Source organism: Rhinoraja longicauda, chromosome 2 (assembly GCF_053455715.1).
Source record: "Rhinoraja longicauda isolate Sanriku21f chromosome 2, sRhiLon1.1, whole genome shotgun sequence".
NCBI classification, from domain to species: domain Eukaryota; kingdom Metazoa; phylum Chordata; class Chondrichthyes; order Rajiformes; family Arhynchobatidae; genus Rhinoraja; species Rhinoraja longicauda.
In genome coordinates, this window is record NC_135954.1 from 91,367,981 (window position 1) to 91,390,576 (window position 22,596).

Sequence of the window (22,596 nt, forward strand, 5' to 3'; positions counted from 1 at the left end):
TGGTGCTAACCTTAAATATACGTTAATATAGATTTTTCATGGCTTAATTTCTATAAAAATTAAAACAAGTTGAGGAGATAGCTTCTTTAAAGCCTGTTATTTATACATTATGAAGGGAAAATTCTTGTGGAGATTATATTGTGGGATAGGATAACATCTTCACGTAGGTTTATGTGGAATGTTCCTGCCTAGCTTTGGATTAGAGTGTCTGTAACCTGCTTTCTAAAGTGATGAACATTCTTCACTGGTATACGTCAAGTTACTTAATCTACAACATGTCCTTGCTCTTTAACTGCATAGAGTCCAGAAATAAAGTAAAATCCTGACCATTTTAAATTGGTAGGCATTTTTGAGAAAGGTAGAAAGCAGAAGTTCTGACTTTTGAGGTGAGAAAGGAGGCATAGATGAAGGTGTTTTTCCAAATGGCCCACTATTCCTTTACTAAACACTGCTTTCATGTACAATATGTTGATGTGCATAACTAAAATCTTCTGAGTCATTGTTGCCGATGGTGTCTAAATTTTTAGTATGTTCTAGCATCATGCAGCTGCAACCTCCTGATGTTTTAATTCCAGATTTCTTTCAAACACTTAGTGTCTGAACATTCTCACAACCACAGTTCAATTAATGTCTCTTCTCTGTAGCATTAATATTATGCTTGGAGATGCTTAAATACTCTGGTCCCTTTCAAACCACGTATCCTTACATTGTAAACGATTTCAATCTCCAATTGGTACTTAAAGTAGGTTTAATTAATGATTAATAATGGAATATAAAAATACAGCTAATGATTTTTAATAATAAATAGTAGTTAATATAAAAATTCCCTCTATTTCAGCATTGTTTTCCTTTGTAGCAATTTTTATTCAGCTTCAAGGGGTGTCAGGGGTTATGGGGAGAAGGCAGGAGAATGGGTTTGAGAGGGAAAAATAGATCAGCCATGATTGAATAGCAGAATACACTTGATGGGCCGAATGGCCTAATGTTGCTTGAGTTCAATCAGGGTACGCCACTTCCATTTCACGAGGGTGCTTCACATTGGCACTCTATAAAATGAAGTGGCATATCTTGCTAATCCAGCAGGTGGCGTATTCTGCAGATTGCACTCGAGTTAGTGCAGTGAAGCTTGTGATGCGATAGATATAACATCAAGGGGAGAGCAGTCATTAAGTGTAGAATGTAAAGCAGCACACTAAATTACTGGAAGATACCTACTTACTATCCAGTTTGGTATTCTTAATAGTAGCTAACTCATAAAAACAAATCAAAAATTTTCTCTCCAGCACTGAAAACAAAAGGTAGAGCAAGAACTAAATTTCACACCAGAGAGAGGAATCAAATCTAGTATCATTAGAAATTATTGCAATTTCCAATTTGAAACTTACTACTTCATAAATAAAAGTGAAGAAGTTTGAGTTTAGTTTATTGTCACGTGTACCAAGGTACAGTGAAAAGCTTTTGTGCGTGGTAACCAGTCTCCAAAACCAGCCAAGGTTTTTTTAACATGCATTGTCAAGTCAAGTCAAGTCAAGTCAATTTTATTTATATAGCTCATTTAAAAACAACCCACGTTGACCAAAGTGCTGTACATCTGATTAGGTACTAAGGAAAAAATTAAACATACAGTAGCACACAAACATAGCAGCACATACAAAACAGTTTACAGCGCCTCCTCAATGGGCCTCAAATGCTAGGGAGTAGAAATAGGTTTTGAGCCTGGACTTAAAGGAGTCGATGGAGGGGGCAGTTCTGATGGGGAGAGGGATGCTGTCAGTACAGTTAAGTCGCTGCATATTATCTAACATCTAAACCATCCAAAATAACATTTATTTCTATCAAACCAAAGTAAATTTAAAACAAGCTGCAGTCAAGCAAAATTGGCAGAGTTGAACGCCAGTATTAACATTGGCATGGCTTTACTTATGTGGTTATGTACATTCTGCTGTTAAAAAGAATACTATAATTTTGAGATATTTAAATTTGCACATCTTTTATGAAATATCTTCACAAATAAATAATTCAGAGGCATTTCAGGAGAAATAATTTGAGTGTCCTCACGCAAATGTGAAAATTCCGCAGATATCTATCATTAGAGCATTGAATAAATTCTACCAATGAATATTTTACCATGAAGGGAGTGGAACGTCATGATTCACAACTTTTGTTCTTTGGTCACTGGAGTTGATTGAGAACCATGCAATGTTAACTGCTTCAAAACTCCCTTTGCATGGTGCCTGGGTTGGAGGTAGTGTTTGAATTAGATGCCCTCAAAGCTGAGAGCAGCCCATCTGACATGGAGCAAAAGGCATCAACATGCCATTGCCAAAGCATGAGACCGAGACCCCTGACAAATGCAAATGTATAATGTGGGGCAAAACTCAGTGAAATCAACCCAGCGCATGAAAAATGATTTGTTTGTTTGGTAACTGAACAGCCTTTTTAAGGGCAATTGTTTGAAGTAACATTTTTTTCTTTTCCTTTCATATATTTAAATATTCTTCAAAACTGACATAAAAATGATCTCTACCTCTGTGCCTGAATTCGTGACATCCTTCCTATTCTTTTTCAAATCATCCTTCCAAACGGAACATCTTTCAATGGAACAGAACTACAAAACCAGCGCCTCATCTGGATGGGTATGTCTAGCTTTCTTTTATTTGTTGGAAGGTTTTTGAATTGTCCACATCTATTAGTACGAAGCAGAGAACTAACTTGCTCAACTTTTAACACGAGGTTCATGCTTGCCTGCTGAAATGGTTCCAAAATATTTTTCATTCCAATTAAGGAGGTGATTTGTAATTTCATGCTACCTTCCAAGGCACCTTTTTAAAATGATCTTATTGTGGTAGAACGTCATCCATTGATAATTTAAAATTCTTATTGGAAAGGAGGTCTGCTGTCTGCAAACAGTTGAATGATATTTGAGTGTTTTAATGTGCAGATACTCGTTTAAACCGAAGTTAGACAGAAAAAGCTGGAGTAACTCAGTGGGACAGGCAGCATCTCTGGAGAGAAGGAACGGGTCTCTGAACAAGAGTCTCGACACGAAACATCACCCATTCCTTCGCTCTCCTGCTGCCTGTCCCACTGAGTTACTCTAGCTTTTTGTGTCTATCTTGAGCGTTTTAATGTTGGATTGTTTAGTTTATTATCGCCACATGTACCAAGGTACAGTGAAAAGTTTTGATTTGCATGCTATCCAATCAAAAAAAAATTATGCATCAATACAATAAAGCCATCCACAGTGCAAAGATACAACATTTAATACAAATATATAACATTGAAGTCCGATTAAAGAAGGTTCAAACGTCTCATAGGGCAGCACAGTGGTGCAGCGGTAGAGTTACCAATCTCCTATGTGGGACTTTGTCGAAGGCTTTCTGAAAGTCGAGGTACACCACATCCACCGGCTCTCCCCTGTCAATTTTCCTAGTTACATCCTCAAAAAATTCCAGTAGATTAGTCAAGCACGATTTCCCCTTCGTAAATCCATGCTGACTCGGAACGATCCTGTTACTGCGATCCAAATGCTCCGCAATTTCGTCTTTTGTTATTTAATACGACTGCTTTTCACTGTAACTTCGGTCATGTGATAATAATAAACCGAGATGAGGTGTGTCCAATGGTGATCTTTAAAAGATGCTGCATCCCATTCTCCAGGGAGCTGATGAATAAATATCAATGAAGCATCTTGACTTTCACACAGAGGATGGTGGGTAAATGGAATGAGATGCCAGTGGAAGTAGTTGAGGCAGAAACTATAACAACATTTAAAAGATGTTTGGACAGGTAGGTAGATAGGCAAGGTGTAGAGGGATGTGGGCCAAACGCGGGCAGGTTGGACTAGTTTAGATGGTCGGTGTGGGCAAGCTGGGTCAAAAGGCCTGTTTACGTGCTGTATGACTCTATGACTTTATTCAACAGTCTCCTGATGTCAATTGTTGGAAAAATGCTTTATTGCCATGCGGAAATCACAACACAAATTCGGCTGCTTTGATTTTCAGTGTCCATGTTGTCTTTGGCCAAGTGATAACTGGTTTTGATGCAATTAAAGAAATCGAAAACCTGAAGACGGATGCTGCTAGCCGTCCGTACGCTGATGTCCGAATTATTGATTGCGGAGAGTTTGTCCCAAAATCTGCAAGTCATGGTGATTATCTCGTTAGTTTATGTTAGTTTAAAGAGGAAGAGTCTGTGTTTCATGGCACTTTCAGTATTAGCATGCCCCTGGTCAAAATATGTGTCAGTCTTATTCAGTCCATTTATATCTGCTTGTTAGAACCGATAGTCTTCAACATAGAACATTGATTGATTGATACTTTATTATCACATGTGACATGTCACAGTGAAATTCTTTGTTTTGCACACCGTACACAAAGTATACAAAGAGTCACCATGTATAGGGTGCTGACGAAGTTACAAGTGTAGAACCCAATGGACCCTATTTGTTCTCGCCCCCACCCCCCCCCCACCCCCACGCCGGGGGCATTCTTGGCGGCCAGTCCTCGACCGACCTCCAACACCCACCATGGGCATACAGAACATAGACTTAAGTACAGCACAAGAACAGGCCCTTCGGCCCACAATGCCTGTGCTGAATATGATGCCAAAACCATCAGACATCTTCCTGCACATAACCCATATCCCTCCATTCCCTGCATATCTAAATGTTTATCCAAACCCAGATTACAGTTTCAGGACCCAGCTCAGATTACAGGTTCACTCCTATATATCGGTGAGACCAAGCGCAGGCTCAGCGATCGTTCCGCTGAACACCTCCGCTCAGTCCGCGGACACCTACCTGATCGCCCAGTTGCCAAACACTTTAACTCCCCCTCCATTCCCACACTGACCTTTCTGTCCTGGGCCTCCTCCATTATCAGAGTGAGGCCCAGCGCAAATTGCAGGAACAGCACCTCATATTTCGCTTGGGCAGCTTACACCCGAGTTGTACGAACATTGAGTTCTCTAACTTCAAGTAACCCTTGCTTTCCCTCTCTCTCCATCCTTCCCAGTTATCCGACCAGTCTTACTGTCTCTGACTATATCTTATCTCTGTTTGCTTTGTTGTTACCTTCTCCCAACTAACAATGATTTATTCTACATGTTCCTTGATCTTCATTCCCTTTGTCCTGTTTTCACACCTTACTCTTCCTTATCTATGTACCTCCCTCTCCCCTGACATCAGTCCGAAGAAGGGTCTCGACCCGAAATGTCACCCATTCCTTCTCTCCAGAGATGTTGCCTGTCCCGCTGAGTTATTCCAGCATTTTGTGTCTTATCTGCTTATCTTTTAAATGCTACTAATGTATCTACTTCAACCACCATCGCCAGCAGTGCAATTCCCTGTGTAAAAAGAACGTGCCCACACATCTCCTTTAAACTTTGCTCCTCACACCTTAACACTATGCCCTCTAGTATTTGATTAATCCATCCTGGAAAAAATATTCTGACTGGGGCAGCACAGTGGCACAGAGGTAGAGTTATAGCCTTACGGCGCCAGGGACCCAGGTTCTATCTTGACCTTGGGTGCTGTTTGTATGTGGAGTTTGCACATTCTCCCTGTGACCTCGTGGGTTTTCTCCGTCTGTTTCCAAGCCATATCTCTGAAACTACCTTTCTTTTTAATATCACCTGGATAGGTGTAGAAAGTGATATGTGTATATGGGACAAAATGTAGAAACAAAGAACTGTTGATCGGTTTATACCAAAGATAGACACAAAGTGCTGGAGTAACTCAGCTGGTCAGGCAACATCTCTAGAGAAAAAAGAAGGGTGTCGTTTTGTGTCAGGACCCTTCTTCAAACTCAAGAAGTCTGAAGACTCAAGTCTGAAGAACGTTCCCGAACCGAAACGTCACCCATCCTTTTTTCCCAGAAATTCTGCCTGACCTGTTGAGATACTCTGGCATTTTGTGTCCATCTTTGTGCATATTGGACCTTTAACTTTGTCTTGTGTTGTCTTTCAGTGACAGTACGCAAGAGAAAAGTCACCATCTCCTACTCCTCGCACGAGTCCATGACCAGCTCAGGTTCTTCAACATCTTCCAAGTCCTCCGACTCGGAGTCGGAAACCGAAGAAGAGAGAGAGAAGGGAAGGAAACGGAAAAGGAAGATGAAAACCAAGCACTCGAAAAGACGAAGAGAAACCAAGAGCAAAAAGAGAAAAGTCTCATCCAGCCAGAAGAGGTGCAGTATTTTGTTTTTCCTTTTTATCGGGACAATGGACAGGTGTTTTCGAACCTCACTAACCCGGGAAGCAATTGGCACAGTGGCGCAGAGGTAGAGCTGCTGCCTCACAGCACCAGAGACCAGGGTTCGATCCTGACCTTGGGTCTGCCTATGTGTGCAGTTTGCACCTTCACCCTGTGACCACGTGGGTTTTCGCCGGGTACTCCCTCCCACATTCCAAAGACATGCATGTTTGTAGGTTAATTGGCTGCTGTAAATTGCCCCTAGTGTGTAGGATGCGAAAGTGGGATAACATGGGTGGTCGATGGTCGGCATGGACTTGATGAACCAAAGGGTCTGTTTCCACGCTGGATTTCTAAACTAAACTAAACTGATGGAGCCCAACCTGATATTTCTACTGAGTTTAGACATTTAAAGCCGTCTTGGAAATGAAATCTTGTGTGTACTTTTTCCTGGAGTGGAAATATCTATTGCACTATTACAAGTCCTCACCAGCTTATTAGATGCCCCACTTGCATGCATTTCATACATATGAGGAAGCTTTTGGGAGATCAGTGATATGGATTTGCCAGCTCCTGGAAGGATTCAGGCATCTTCATTCATGTGGGGACTCAGTTCATGGCCGGATTTCCAACTCGGATTATGAACAGTTCACAGGAACAGAACCTCACTGATCCAGGGACAACTCATACTTGAACATCAAATGATGTTCAACCCCTTCAGGGGTTATGGGGAGAAGGCAGGAGAATGAGGTTAGGAGGGGGAGATAGATCAGCCACGATTGAATGGCGGAGTACACTTAATGGGCCAAATGGCCTAATTCTGCTCCTATCATTTATGACCGTGCTTCGCTTCCATAGCTTGCTTTCACTCTGTGAATTGCAGTTCATATCTTGTTGCCATTAGCATAAAGTTGGCTTTTATTTTGTTGAAAGCAAGTTATAGTACGGAAGTCCAGTAAAGCTTTGTAGAATAATTCTGCTCAGGATATAATGGAAGTGATTAGATGTATTCTGCCAAGAAGATAACAACTGAGCAAGGCTAAAAATAGATATTTCAAAAAGTAGAGCAATTATGTTAAACTTCCTTGGGAATGGGGCAAGATCAAGTGAAGTCGAGTTTGTTCTTATATGTTGTGTGCAGTGAGGTAAAGCAGCAATGAGAATCTTGCTTGCAGCATCACAGGCATACAGATTCAGACAACACACAGAAATATAAATTATACATAAGGGCAGAACGTTAGTAGACAAATGCTCTGCATGTTGCCTTGAGGACTATTGAGCTGAATAGCTTGTGTCTGTGTTGTAAGCACTGTACTACTCAAAACTCGCTTTGCTCAGATGGAGCAGAGATGGCCTTCAGCTACAGGATAAGATATTGTGAATGTAAACGTTTTATAAGGGGCACTTGAGGCCAATCTGCTCATGTTTTTAAGCACCTTCTTCAAACATTGTCACACCTCTTTATCATGACTTGGTTGTAAAGCACAATGACCGCTGTTCTAAACGGAGGCAAATAAAACAAGGGATCTTTAGTCTTGTCTGATGGGTGAGGGGAGAAGAGGGATTGACTGGGCTGAGACGCTTCAGTGATGATGCTGGTGGCCTTGCCGAGGCAGCGTGAAGTGTAAATGGAGTCAATAGTGGGGAGATTGGTTTTTGCAATGGGGAATCATAACAATGGTTCAGTGTTATTTTATTGTAACATAAAGGTACAGTGAAATTCATTATTTGCATGCAGTTCAGTAAAAATCTTATGAAACATAAGCACAATCAGAGTATACCAGAGCATAAGAATAGTAGATTACACTGAGGCAGTACACAAGAGCCTCCACATTTCCAATGCCGTCTTGTATCCTTCACAATTCAAAGATGTTAAAGATGTAGAGTCTTGACTTGACCTTAAAGGCCCGTTGTCCTGCCGATGGCATTGGGTTGTAGTTGCAAGCATCGGCCTGGCCTGGTACAGCAGCTCAACTGGTTGAGCCACTGTCTCACAGTGCCAGTGACCTGGGTTCAATCCTACCCTCTGGTGTTGTCTGTGTGGAGTTTGTTCGTTCCCCATCGTGATTCCGTGGGTTTCTTCCGGGTGCTCCGTCTTCCTCCCACATCCCGAAGACATGCGGGTCTGCAGGTTAATTAGCCTCGTAATGTGTAAGGAGTGGATGCAAAAGTGGGGTAAGATAGAATGAGGTCGATCGATGGTCGGCGTTGACTTGGTGAGCTGAAGGACCTTTTTCCATGCTGTATCTTTCAAACAATCAATCTTTCAATTAATTTTGCGCTGTCCTCCACCGCATCAAATAATGCGTCATTTTGATATTCTCTAATTGTTAGTGGTTTTGGGATGCATTTAAATGTGTTTGTACACACATGTTGGTAAATCCAGTGACCTACAAACTATCTTTTATCCTCCAGCAGCCACAATGGCGTGGGCGAGGAAGATGAAAAAGATAAAGATCCAAACCCAAAGCGACATAAACTATCAGTAAGACCCGAGGAGATTCCTCCGGTACCAGAGAACAGATTCTTGCTCAGGCGAGATGTGCCAAAACCAGGAACAGAACAGTGAGTAACTTGCTATCACACTGTTTTACATTGCTACTGTTTCTTAAATTTAATTATTACCGAGTGAAAAGATCAAAAGTGATTTTAAATGTATGAAATTGCCAATGCTTTTGGTGCTGTTATGAAGTGAATAAACAGCCAGTAGAGCCACTGACTCACAGTGCCAAAGACCTGGGTAATCAATCCTGATCTCCGTCTGTAAGTGGAGTCTGCACGTTCCCCTTGTAACTGTGTGGGTTTCCTCTAGGTGCTCTGATTTTCTCCCACATCCCAAAGAAGTAAGGGTTTCTAGGTTAAACTAGATGAATTGGACCCGTTGGGCCCAAACCTCTCCTGCATTGGTGCAGCACCCTCTCCTCCTCCCCTCCCCTCTCCCCCCCCCCCTTTCCCCCCTCTTTATTTCTCTGTTTCTCTGCTGTATCTTTCAATCAGTCAATCAATCAGTCAATCAATTTTCGTCTAGAATTTTATACTTGCTATCTATTGGCTGATAAATAAACATTTTAATTTTTTGACTGCAACACAGTTTGCAGAGAGACATGTAACAATCAATAATTACAGATTTTTTTTCCTAATCTTTGCCAATAAATTCTCCCATCATTTAATTGTAACTTTATTGTATTTTAGTTTGATTTGCCAATTCCTTTTCTGTCCCCATTCCACAAGCCAAACTATGTTCTTTTCCTTGATTAGGCTGATAATTTCTTTGCAAGTGCTTCTACTTATCACATTGTGTGGGAATAGAATACTTTCTTCCCCCAGGCTCCCAACATTGGCTCCAGTGTAGAAGGTTATTTCACTCAACCCGGCAACCAGTTTTATTACGGGTTGACCATCGATGTTCTGGCACCGTTGGGTCCAGAACCCTTCTGGATTGTTGTTTTTGCTGGACCAACAGTCCCCCCTGCGGCCAGTGCTCTGGGACTCCAACCTGGCCGAAACCGGCAGATCTGTTCCCATAGCTGACTTCCACGGCCAATTGAATTTGCCCCCTGCGTTTGGGGCTGTGGAACTCCGGCCCGACTGGAGCCGATGGATCGATTGCCGCAGCCAACTTCCGAGGCTGGTATCTCGGCTCCTCGCTGCCTAGGTGTGCTGTATTATAAGAAAATAACTGCAGATGCTGGTACAAATCGAAGGTATTTATTCACAAAGTGCTGGAGTAACTCAGCAGGTCGGGCAGCATCTCGGGAGAGAAGGAATGGGTGACGTTTCGGGTCGAGACCCGAAGAAGGGTCTCGACCCGAAACGTCACCCATTCCTTCTCTCCCGAGATGCTGCCCGACCTGCTGAGTTACTCCAGCTCTTTGTGAATAGGTGTGCTGTATTGTTCTATGTTGAAATTGCTCATTACAGTTCAAAGATCAGAATAACAATGCATTCTCTACATGGGTACCATGTATCCAAGGCTGAAAAAAGACACGGTCCACGAATTGAACATTAAACCTTTGTATTTTTGAAGAACGTGCAATTGTGTAGTGTTGAGGTTTTCTTTTAGCTTTGATTATTTCAGATTCTATTTTCATCCTCAAACAGAAAGCTGCAGGAACCACCTGCAACAGTCGGTGAGCAGAAACCAGTGGTGTCAAAATCTGGCCGTAAGATTAAAGGCAGAGGCACAATGGTACGTATTTACTTTGACCTCCCTGTAATTCTCATAAACGGATTGTTGTGACTGACATTTCTGAACTTCATCTTAATCCTTTACCAAACTCCAACTGTAATGATGCCACCTTCCCACAGCCTTGCAGTATGAAAACATAAAACCATAACCCATTCCCAGTTTAACTCATTCTTTCTCATCAGCTCAACACTAAAAAGCCTTGCACCCACTTCATCCCTTAGCTTTTGGAATGCTGCTGGTGCTTTATTAACAGAGCATTGCATTTTCCAGGCATATTTCTCCATCTTGTCTTCAGTGCAACTCATTTTGTGCTTCTATGGATGAAAGTCCATGTTCATCATCAACATTAGAAGGACATTGAGTTGCACAAAGGATACTCCCTGATTTACCTATTCCAAAATGTTTTGATATCTAAAATAGTGTTATCATATCGACAGACTTGAATAGAAACTATATTTTTAAAATCTGTTGATAGAACTGATGTCTGTGTGAGTTGTGCGGTACTTGTCCATCAATGACTTGTAATATACTTGTGGGTTCCTTAAAATGAACTATCTTTGAGAAGGCAATCAAGATCTTTACCTTGAATTCTATACCTCGCAATGGCAGGATACAGTTCTTCCCCCTTGGCACCAGATAACTCCGATAGCGAGTGCAATGTAGCTTGGTAGCATTTTGTTTTGCTCTGAAGTTACGTTCAGCTAAACCTTGGCAGTGCTTCTCAAGTATCTCTCTACGTTGATGCTGTGCTTAACTCTGTGGGTGGGAGAGGTTTATTCTTTCGGCAAAATGACAAAAGTAGAAAGTAGTGATTGATAAAAACATCTCTTGATGCTCCTGAACACATCATCAGTGATGTAACCTGGGGTCATTGGGTGTTTCAGGTCTTTCAACATCAGACACCCTCGCTTGGGCGACCCAGCTGTGGTTGATCAGACCACGACTTGTGGTCAGGTGGCATTCGCTCCTCCCCATGGACCTCCTCTCCTGATCCAAAGCCATCTCGAGGCTTTCTCTGCTGCCTCTGTGGTGTTCTTGATTGCTCTACTCCTCTCCATTCCGGTGATGTCCAGTGCACTCAAGGCCTTGTAGAGCGATTGCCCTGCAAAACCTCTACAGACAACCTCGATGGGCATACACCTTACCTACCAGCCCCGCTTACAGCAGTCTATGACCAGCTCTCCGTACTTGGTCTTCTTCCTCTCATGGGCCTCCTCCAGACGGTCCTCCCACGGCACTGTCAGTTCCAACAAGACAATGTTTTTGGTCGCCTCTGAGACCAGGAGGATGTCTGGCCTCAGGGTGGTCGTGGCAATGTGCCGTGGGAACTTCGCAGGACTGGCACAGAAAGCTGCCAGTCCTGCGCAGTCGCCATGATTCCTGACGGATTCTTGGCTGCTGTGGTTTTTGGCAGCTGCAATCCAGCCTTTACGAAGGTGATCATCTGGGTGGTGGGGGGTGCTTGTCTGCATTTGCTGATGGCTTCTGCAATGGGTTTCAGAACCTGGTCGTGACGCCAGGTGTACCGGCCCTGCCCAAGAGACAAACGTAGATTTTTTTACGACAGGGGAGGAATAGTCAGGGGATTCTTATGTTGGATTACTTTATATATATATATTATATATATATATATATATATATATATGTGTGTGTATGTTTATATTTAAATATATATATTTACCAATAACACAGGTCTTAGTTATTATAACACATTTAATAACATGCAGGTATGTTATAATTCATTATAATAACACAGTTGTTATTATAATAACACATATATATATATACTGACCACAACGTTTTCAAAGTTATTGACCTCAGAATGAAATAGTTAGCTGGCAATCACAATTTAAATTCAGATATGGATCAAACGCAGGCAAATGGGACTGGCTTAAATGGGACATCTTGATTGGTGTGCATATGTTGGGCCAAAGGGCCTGATTTCCATGCTGTATGATTCTGACTGTGAAGAATGTACGTGTGTTTGTAAACAGCCATGAGCTGCCAAGTCGTGCACCATTAGCTATCACTGGAGATTACGTCAATGTTGGGTTGATCTTCAGGTTATGCTGGGTGGAGCAGACTTTGGCTTTCTTGATAGAGACATGCTGCAGGTGAAGGAATCTTAGATACAGGATGAATCAGCCCAGCCTCTTACCTTCCACCAACTTTCACTGTAAATTATTCTAGTGTGCACATTGGACAAGGGCTAAAAAACAACAATTTGTGAAGAAGGGTCTCGACCTGAAATGTCACCTATTTCTCATCCAATTATGAAAACTTCCAACACATAAAGGGGCTGTTAGCTCATTTTGGCACGTGTTGAGTTCTCCATAGAAATGATAAGAAGTTTGGACAATGTGCAATGCTAGGGCTTCTGGCCTTGCAACAGTGCAGACTCAGTTTGTGTGACAGAATCACAGGAAGAAGAGCCCAAAAAGGGGAGAGGTTTTACGGGTAGTGTAGCAGTAGAGTTGTTGCCTTACAGTGCCCAAGATCCGGGCTTCTTCCTGACTACAGGTGCTGTTTGTACGGAGTGAGTATGTTCTCCCTGTGACCGTGTGTGTTTTCTCCAGGTGCTCCGGTTTCCTCCCACATTCCAAAGATCTATAGGTTTGTAGGTTAATTGGCTTCTGTAAAATTGAAAATTGTCCCAAGTGTGTAGGATAGTGCTAGTGTATGGGATGATTACTGGTCAGTGAAGACTTGGTGGGCTGGCTGAATCTCTTAAGCTTCAAGTTCTAATGTGCAGAATTGTCCTTCCAAGTTACAAAAGGTCCAGTAAATTGCATTTCAATCTTTGATTTTGTACCTTTTTTTCCCCCGGGTCAGCGTTATCGTACTCCTTCAAAATCTAGATCACATTCGGAATCGGAACAGGACAAGGAAACCAGTGAAACGCCACCTCACTGGAAAGAAGAAATGCAGCGAGTCAGAACGTACCGGGCGGCCAGCTTAGAGAAATGGACCAAAGGAGACAAGTAGGAACTCTATAAAATGGGGCTTGAAGCAAGAGGGTTTTTTATTTTGGAACCATAATCCAATGTATCAAGTGTACTAAAAACAGTAGTGGTGAAGTACTCGGGTCAGACAGCATCTGTGGTGACAGAAACATTACTTAATTCTCTGTCCACAGATATCGACTGATCTCAAGTATATTTTGTATCATATTCCATTTTTATTTCAGATTTACAACATCTGCAGTGTTTTGCTTTATATGTGATGTGCACTGATTTTCCAAGGACTAGTAATTAAGCATGTTCTCAAGAACGTTAGTGGCACTTAAAATACTTTTGGATAGGCACATGGATATACAGGGAATGGAAGGATATGGGTTTTGTGCAGGTAGATAAGTGATGGCCTTGGCATCAAGTTTGGCACAGACATTGTGGGCTGAAGGGCCTGTTCTTGTGCTGTACTGTTCTTTGTTACGATAGTGATAAGATTTCAGAGATCTATTTCAGATTTGCGATCTATCACCTGATGATTGCCTCTTTTGTGGATTTGAGCTGTGCTGTTTGTCTCTGATATGCATTCATTTTAACTTGATTACATCTATTGATTGTAGGCTTGCCAAGCAAATGGAGTAACATAATTGGATGAGAACAAGAAGTAGAATATACCGTAAATGTATTGAAAGACATACTCAAGCTCATGGGACCCATCTGGTCTGTTGCAGCTATTACTTGTATTTGTAACAATAGGTTGTTATTGGTTTATTATTGTCATAGACAGTGAAAATCTTTGTTAATTATACTATCTGGAGAAATCATACCGTAGATGAGTACATCAAGTAGAGCAAGCAAAAATAAACAGTGCATAATACAGTGTGACAGCTACAGAGAAAGTGCAGATTTTAAAATGTGCAAGAACCATAATGAGGTAGATTGGGAGATCAGGAATTCACCCTTGGCAGATGAGAGGTTTGTTCAAGTGTCTGATAACAGCAGGGGATGGGGGGAAGTTGTTCCTAAATCTGGTAGTACGTGCCTTCAAGCTTTTGTATCTTCTGCCTGACGGGAGCGGGAAGAAGAGAGAATGACTGGCGTGTGATTATCCTTGATTATGTTGGCTGCTTTCCCAAGGTAGTGTAAGTAGTAGGTGGAGTTGATTGGTTGGGGGTGAAGTGAGGTGGCAATGGACTGGGCTCTGCATTGCTCTGCAATTTATTGCAGTCTTGGGCAGAACAGTTGTCATTATCAGATTGTGATGCATCTGGATAAGATACTTTCTTTGGTGCTTCCAATTTACAGATTAACAAAAAATTAATGGTAGTGTGCAGAGCAAAAAAGGTTGTCGGACTTCAGTCATGGGAAGAGATTGGATAACGTGCTTGGAGCAAGCTGAGGAATGAGCTGAAAGTATATAAGATTATAAGAGGCATAGATGGGGTAGATAATTAAAATGTGTTTCCCATGCGAGAGGTATGAAAAGGTAGATGCCTAGTTTTAAGGTGAGAGGTAGAAGGGTTTAAAGGGGATCTGAAGGGCAGGTTTTGCACACTGGTTGATATCTGGAATATGCAGCCAGAGAAGATGGAGGAATTGGATGCAATCTTAATGTCGGGAAATGGGATTTAATGGGCAAAAAGGTCAGTGTCTACATGGTGGGCCAAAGGCTTTCTGTGATGTGCACCTCTATGAATCTATATCTCTAATAACTCTTCAGTTTGACTGGATTTCTCTTAACTACACCTTCAAAATCACATTTCCGCAAAAGGCACTCTAAACCAAAAAGCATTACATCTCAAATTGAAATGCAATTTAAAAAATGGGAAGGTTGTAAATATATTATATACTTAGAATAACTGAAGTAAGGAATGTCATCTTTCATTAATTAAATGTTGAATTAGGTAGGTTAGAAGGTTAGCGGGCAAGATTTTTACACAGTGAGAGATAGGTGCCTGGAAAGTGCAGCCGAGGATGATGGTGGAAGTAGATATGATAGTGACGTTTAAGAGGTTTTTAGATAGGCACGTGGATATCCAGGGAGTAGAGGGATATGGATCACATGCAGGCTGGGGAGATTAGTTTATCTTGGCAGTTTATTTGGCAAAGATATTGTGGGCCGAAGTGCCTATTCCTGAGTTGTACTGTTCTATGTGCTAATGTTAATTTTAAATTGCCTCTTCAAACAAAAAATTGAGTATCTCTTGTGATCTATAGGTTGAAGTCCGAGTCACGGCGGTGGAGTGACAGGTCTGCCTCACCGTGGTCCCGATCCTGGTCACATGATGGGTACTATTCAGACGACCGCAGGAGGAGAAAGTCCATCCGCTATAAGAGATCTAAAAAGGAGAGGCGTAAAATCAAAGCGAAGAAAAAATCCAAGAAACAGAAGCATTCCAAAAGGCAGAGAGGCCACAAACATAAAGCGAAGGAGATCTCTGTGCCGTCAGAATCAGTTCGCTCATCAAGCTTCAAGACCAAGTCTTCACTTGAGCATGAAAAGAAATCACCGTTGACAGCTTCTTCAAGGCACGCTTCAGATAAAGTATGGTCTGGATCTTCGAGCCATCTATCTTCTTCAGCCAGTACAGTATCGCGGTCCTATTCCAGATCAAAGTCAAGGTCCAGGTCGAGATCAAGGTCTCATTCTAGGACGAGGACCCGATCTAGGTCCAGATCTAGGTCTAGATCTAGGACCAGGTCCAGTTCCAGATCAAGGTCTAGATCCAGGTCCAGATCCAGTTCGACCTCTGTATCATCTAGAAGTAGATCCACATCTCGATCAAGTTCCAAATCCAAGCACAAACGGAGGAGAAGGTCCAGATCACATTTTGAACATCCAAACCAGAAGAAACTTGAAACATCGAGGGTAGGTTCAAAAGAAAATGAGAAAGTTGTTGCCCATACAGCTGCAGTCGAAGCTGTCCCTGCCGTCCCATTAAGTGAGAGTCCTCCACCTTCAAGGTGGCGACCAGGACAGAAGCCTTGGAAACCTTCTTATGTTCGAATACAGGAAGCCCAGGCAAAGCTCAGTGAAACAACACCTACACTGAGCAGTAGAGATTCCAAATGCTCCAGAGAAGATGACCTATCTCCATCTTTACGTAAACAGCATCGCAAACCAGAAACGAGAAGGCATTACAATTCCGACCACGAAAGCAATCATAGTTCAACTTCAGGCTACCAGAAGAGTTCAAGGAGTAAAGGCTTCAGTTCCAGGTCAAGGACTCAGTCCTCTTCTGGGTCAAGGAGCCGGTGTAGTTCTAGGTCGCGGTCTGTGACTAAATCCCCATATCGTGAGTCCTCTTACTCCAAATCATCCACTCGTTCATACGAGTCTGAAGAAGCTGGTGTGGCCAGCAGTGAAGAGAAGCGTGGAAAATTTAAAAAGAAAAACTCCTCGTCGAACAAGCAAGAGAAAGAGCAGCAAGCGAGCTTGACAGCCAACAGCGCAAACAAAGAGCCCAGCAAGGCAAAGAAATTGGAAGGCATTGAGCACAGTGTGTCATCCTCGCATTGTTCAAGCGAGAGTGATTCGGACGAGTACGAGAGAGAAAAGGGAAAATCAGAATCAAAGAGGTTCGGTGTGAAAGAGAACTCGAAGACAGAATTTTCCAAAAAAAATCGAAGCAGCAAAAAATCGGACGGAAAGTGTGACCGTTCCAGCAAAAGTTCTACCAAGGATCATTTGAAAGTGAAGACGAGCTCGTCCCATGATCAGGTACAGAAACCGAGGAAGAAGTCTGCAAGGAACAAATCCTCAGAGAGGAAATCAACTTTGGGGTCTCACAGTAAAGGTGAGAAAAGCACAAAGAAAGTGCACAAGAAAGCAAAGTTGAGATCTGATACCGAATCTGAAACTGAACTGAGTCGGGGCAGTAAAGTGCAGTCTGGCTCCACTTCGGAAGAGGGAGAAGTGGTTCAGAAATCTGACGCGGCGGGGGAGAGTGAAGGGAAGGCAGCCGGAAGAGGAACGAATTTGACGGGGCCTGAGGTTTGCAATGCGTCATCGGGCTCCGAAGGGGGCGTCAATCATCCGTCAGGCAGAAAGGCCACAGCTTCCAGCAGCTCCTCGGGAACGGCGAGCGAGAACGAAAAGAGGCGAAAGAAGAAGGTGAAGCACAAGCTGAAGAGCAAGAAAAAGTCAAAATCCAAGAGCTCGAAGTTCAAGAAGAAAAGCGAGAAGAGAAAGGTCAAAAAAGTGCAAAAAGCAAAGGAGAAATTCCACTGGCAACCTCCATTGGAGTTCGGGGAAGAGGAAGAAGAGGACCCAAAAACTGACGGGCCTGCCACATTCGACGGTAAATCTAAAGTCAGGAGTACACAGCCCAAAGTGGGAAGCCATGACACGGAAGCCAGAGCAGTAAATTGCGCTGCCTCAGTAAAGGTCTGCCAGCCGGCCAAGGAGAACGCAGAACCAGGTGAGTCGCCCCCCGTTACCTCAAGTCACAGAAAAGAAGTGGAATCGAAACAGAAGGGCGACTCGGTGAAGGCTGAAGGGGCAGGAGCAAAAGCACTCGGAACTGCAACGAAAGTCAGGATCGCGCACCAGAACATCAGGAGCTCCACGCCGGAGGAATGCTCTTCCATCTCTGCAGCGCAGAAAGGCAGCGAGGATGCCATGCACGCTGGAGCTGGCGACTGCAAAGGAGCAAAGGGCACAGGAGGCAAATCGGAAAGTAGCACGTCAGCAGAGAAAGACAAACAGAGGAAGAATGAAAAGGACATTGCCGAATCTGCCCAGCCTCCTGACATCAACGGGAATGTGACAGAAAGTACCACAAAGATGGAGAATGAAGTGGCAGACAGTAATAAATGGAAGCCTCTGAAAGTATTACCAAATGTCGCAACTGCCAGCCCTGGAGTTAACACGGAAGTTAAAGTGGAAGCTACCGAGTCCGATAGCAAACCCCAGGGACTGAAAATAGAAATCAAAAGTAAAAATAAAGTCAAACCTGGCTCTCTCTTTGATGAAGTGCGGCGCACGGCGCGGTTAAACCAAAGGCAGAGGCACCAGGAAACGTCGAGCGAGGAAGACTCACTGTCGAGGGAAAGCAACAGCAGGTCCCGGAGTCGAAGTACTTCGCGTGGTCACTACAGGTCCAGCTCCCGGGGCAGAACACATTCCCGAACAAGGTCTCGGTCAAGCAGTAGGTCAAGGAGTCGCTCGAGAAGTTACAGTTCTTCTTACAGGTAGGTGTGCTCCATATTGACTTTGGATTGGATTGTGCTGTCAGGTTGTAATCTTTCCAATGGTTCTTATTTTACAGTAAACAAATTATGAGGGATGACTTTATAGAGGTATATAAACTCCTGAGAGAAATACAAAGGGTGAATGCACAGTCGCTTTCCTAGAGGGCATAGGTTTAAGGTGAGAGGTGAAAGATTTAATGGGAACCTGAAGGAGAATATTTTCACAGAGGGTGGTAGGTATATGGAACGAGTTGCCAGACGAGTTACTTGAGCTAGGTACAAAAAAAACCATCCAAAAGAGATTTGGGCGGGTACATGGATAGGAAAGGCTTAGGGTGACAGGGGGCAAACGCAGACAAATGGGGCATCCTGGTTGGCATGGATGGGTTTGGCTGAAGGGCCTGTTTCTGTGCTGTTTGACTCTGATTCTATGTAGTTCATTTTCAATAACAGTGAGTCTTCTGTTTTTTTCTACCACTAGAACATACACTAATGTCATAAGATTCCACAAGGAATGGCACAGTAGTGCAACTGGTAGAGCTACTGCCTCACAGGGCCAGAGACCCGGGGTGATCCTGATCTCGGGTGCTGTCTATGTGTGCAGTTTGCACATTCTACCAGTGACCATGTGGGTTTCCTTCCACATCCCAATGACGTGAGGGTTTTAAAATTAATTGGTCTCTAAATAGCCCCTAGTGTGTAGGAAGTGGATGGGAAAGTGGGATAACATAGAACTAGTGTGAATGGGTGACAAGTAGTTGGCGTGGACTCGATGGGATGAAGCACCTGTTTCCGTGCTGTATCTCTAAAATAAATGTGGAATGTTTCAGATGCACTTTATAAATAACAGTCGAGTATGTTGATTGTCATATATACCACAACTAGAACAATGAAATTCTTACTAACAGCAGATGTCCGTAAACGCTATCCACACATATAATATATAATGACACAAAAAATTCAATAAATTAATAAGCACAATACTGCAAAAAATGAGAGTTTTATCAGAGTGCTGTGCCTTTTTGAGGCAGTACCTCCTAGAGGTCCCTTCGGTGGTTGGGAGGTCAATAACTGTGATGGACCGGGCAGGGGTCAGCCCATTACTGGAAGGATGTGGCGGCTTTGGAGAGGATGCAGAAGAGGTTTACCAAGATGCTGCCTGGATTAGAGGTATTAACATTTCGGCGAGTTTGGACAAACTTGAATTGTTTTCTCTAGTGAATCAGCAGTTAAGGGGAGACGTGATAGAAGTACATAGAATTGTGGGAGGCATTGATTGGGTAGACGTTAGAGATACAGCGTGGAAACAGACCCTTCGGCCCACCAAGTTCACGCTGACTAGTGATCACCGTACACTAACACTATCCTACACACTAGAAACAATTTACAATTGTACGGAAGCCGATTAACCTACAAACCTTTACGTCGTTGGAATGATTAAACAGTCAGAATTTTTTCCCGGGGTGGAATGTCAAAGACTAGAGGGCACAGCTTTCAGCTGACCCAGGCAAAGCTGGAAGAAATGTGCCAGGCAAGATTTTGTGGTGGTGGCGGAAACAGATACGATAGTTGCGTATAAAGGGCTTTAAGGTAGGTCCATGGATATGCAGGGAATGGAGGGATATGGCTGGCATGCATACAGAAGAGATTCATTTGACATCATGTTCGGCACAGACGAAAGGCCTGTTCCTGTGCGGTATTCTATAAAGAAATATGGATATACATGGGAAGCTCTTTAGCACATGTTAAGAATGTGTAATGTGTCATGTAAATTGTACTTCTTTTTCTGCCATTTTCTTTCCTCCTACCTTTTTAAGTATCTCTTCTTTCTCACTCTTGTACTTTAGAATTAAGGGAACCCTTTATGATTTTTTGGAACATAATCTTTCCATTGTTGGAGTCATAGTCGTAGAATCATATAGAGTGGAAACAGCCCCTTCAGCCCAACTTATTCATGCCCATCAAGATGACCATCCAAGCTAGTCCCATTTGCCTGCATTTAACCCATATCCCCCTAAACCTATCCTGCCCATGTATCTGTCCAAATATCTTTTAGCATTTTCTCTGGCAGTTTAGTCTATGGACATACCATGTAGCTTTAGTCCTCACCGCAGGACCCAGCAATCTTACTGTTAAGTACATCGGTATTGCTGGCAAGTTAAATATCTACAGTGGGTAAAATGGTATCCTGTGGTAATTTGAAACTGCGCTCAATATTATGATTAATTCTAGGTCACGGAGTTACAGCAGAACTAGAAGCAGACGAAGACACAGCAGAGATCACTCAAGTCACAGCAGTTCCTACAGAAGCTGTAGAAGCCATAGGTAACTTAATTTAAAATGGCATTTATAAATGGCATCAGCCTTTAATACCCACAGCCATATTACAGAGATATGCTTGATCAGTTCCAAAATGAATATAATTTTAAATGCTTTTATTTTGAAGAGTTGTTACCGATAATAAAAAAATTAGTGGTGATCTGATTGCACAGGGTCTTTTACCAAGGGTAGGAGAATGAAAAACCAGAGGATATAGATTTAAGGTGCAAGGGGAAAGATTCAATAGGAACCAGAAGGGCAACTTTTCCACCCAGAGAGTGGTGAGTGTATAGAACGAGCTGTCAGAGGAGGTAGTTGAGGCAGGTACAATAACAGTATTGACAAGACACAAAATGCTGGAGTAACTCAGGGGGTCAGCAGCATCTCTGCAGAACACTGATTGCTGATGTCAATCATTGCCAGAACTGTACCTTACCTGAAATCTTCAGTTTGTATGAAGAAGGGTCCCGACCCGAAATGTCACTTAACCATGTTCTCCAGTGGTGCAGCCTGACCCAATGAGTAACTCCAACATTTTGTGTCTTTCCTTGGTAAACCAGCACCTGATGTTCCATGTTTCAGCATTTAAAAGACATTCGGACAGGTACATGGATAGGAAAGGAAAGAGGGATGTGGCCGAAACGTGGGCAAACGGGACCAGTGTCGATGGGACATCTTGGTTGGCTTAGACGAGTTGGGCCAAAGGGCCTGTTTCCGTGCTGTATCATTCTATGACTCTAAATACAATGTTTTAGAATATCTTGATTTTCAGAGTAACTTCTTCATTTCATTCTGAAACTTGGTCGTATCCGAGTCAGACTGGAATTGGAGGACTGTGCCCTGTCTCTGATTACAGTGATTATCCAGGATCACAAAGGAGAGGTTTTGCTTCATTTGTGTAAAGCCTTGATAGAGCTTCTAACTGGTGAACTGCATGCAGGGTTTCCTACTCCACTTTTATTAATCTGTGGATCTGAAATGTGTCAAGAGTCACAAATATTTTATTGTCATACGCCCCGAAACGAAACAATGAAATTCTTACTTGTAGCAGCACAACAGAATATGTAAATATAGTACTCTGTAAACACCATAATAAACAAAAAAGTCACGTGTGTGTGTGTGTATGTATGTATATATTGTGTGTGTGTGTGTGTGTGAATATGCATGTATACCTGGGGATGTTTTAACTAGTAGGAGAGACCAGGATCAGAGGGCACAGCCCCAGAATAAAAGGAGGTGCCTTTAGAATGCAGATGAGGAAGAATTTCTTCACCAGGAGGGGTGGTGAATCTTGGAATTCATTGACACAGATGGGGTGGAGGCCAAGTTATTTTTAAAGTGGAGATTGATAGGTTCGTGATTCGTAAGGGTGTCAAAGAAAACAGGAGGATGCAGGAGAATGGGATTGAGAGGGAAAAGTAGATCAGCCATGATCGAATGGAGGAGTGGACTCGATGGGCCGAATGGTATCTATTCTGCTCCTCTGTTATTGCAATCTGTAGTCCACTTTCTGTAGGCCCTACAAATTATTTTTACTTCCAATGTTTATTAAATCGGTGCAAATTGCCTTTAACTGTATTTCCACCACCCTATCAATTAAGACCAGGATGGCATATTCTTAAAATTAGTGTCTGAGCAATTTGATGGAGAGCCAGGATGTATGTTTACATACACAAAGTACAAATTTGGAATCTCTCCTCTAAAGATTGCAGTTGCTTGAGGAATTGTGGCTTTCAAGGGGTGTGGACCCTTGG

At 42.8% G+C, this 22,596-nt stretch overlaps 1 protein-coding gene across 6 annotated transcripts in view; it reads left to right on the top strand.

The window, feature by feature from the left end:
* Positions 1-22,596, top strand: part of nktr (natural killer cell triggering receptor) — a 132,841-nt gene that overhangs the window by 96,008 nt on the left and 14,237 nt on the right. For 2 of the 6 annotated variants that reach the window (XM_078423799.1, XM_078423831.1), the window contains 8 exons: positions 2,607-2,636; positions 4,005-4,150; positions 5,969-6,188; positions 8,609-8,758; positions 10,295-10,382; positions 13,215-13,363; positions 15,548-18,523; positions 20,756-20,848. In XM_078423799.1, the coding sequence (XP_078279925.1) occupies positions 2,607-2,636; positions 4,005-4,150; positions 5,969-6,188; positions 8,609-8,758; positions 10,295-10,382; positions 13,215-13,363; positions 15,548-18,523; positions 20,756-20,848 (3,852 nt within the window). The remainder of the gene's footprint in view (positions 1-2,606; positions 2,637-4,004; positions 4,151-5,968; positions 6,189-8,608; positions 8,759-10,294; positions 10,383-13,214; positions 13,364-15,547; positions 18,524-20,755; positions 20,849-22,596) is intronic. The other 4 variants (XM_078423811.1, XM_078423821.1, XM_078423802.1 and 1 more) reach the window with 3 other exon arrangements.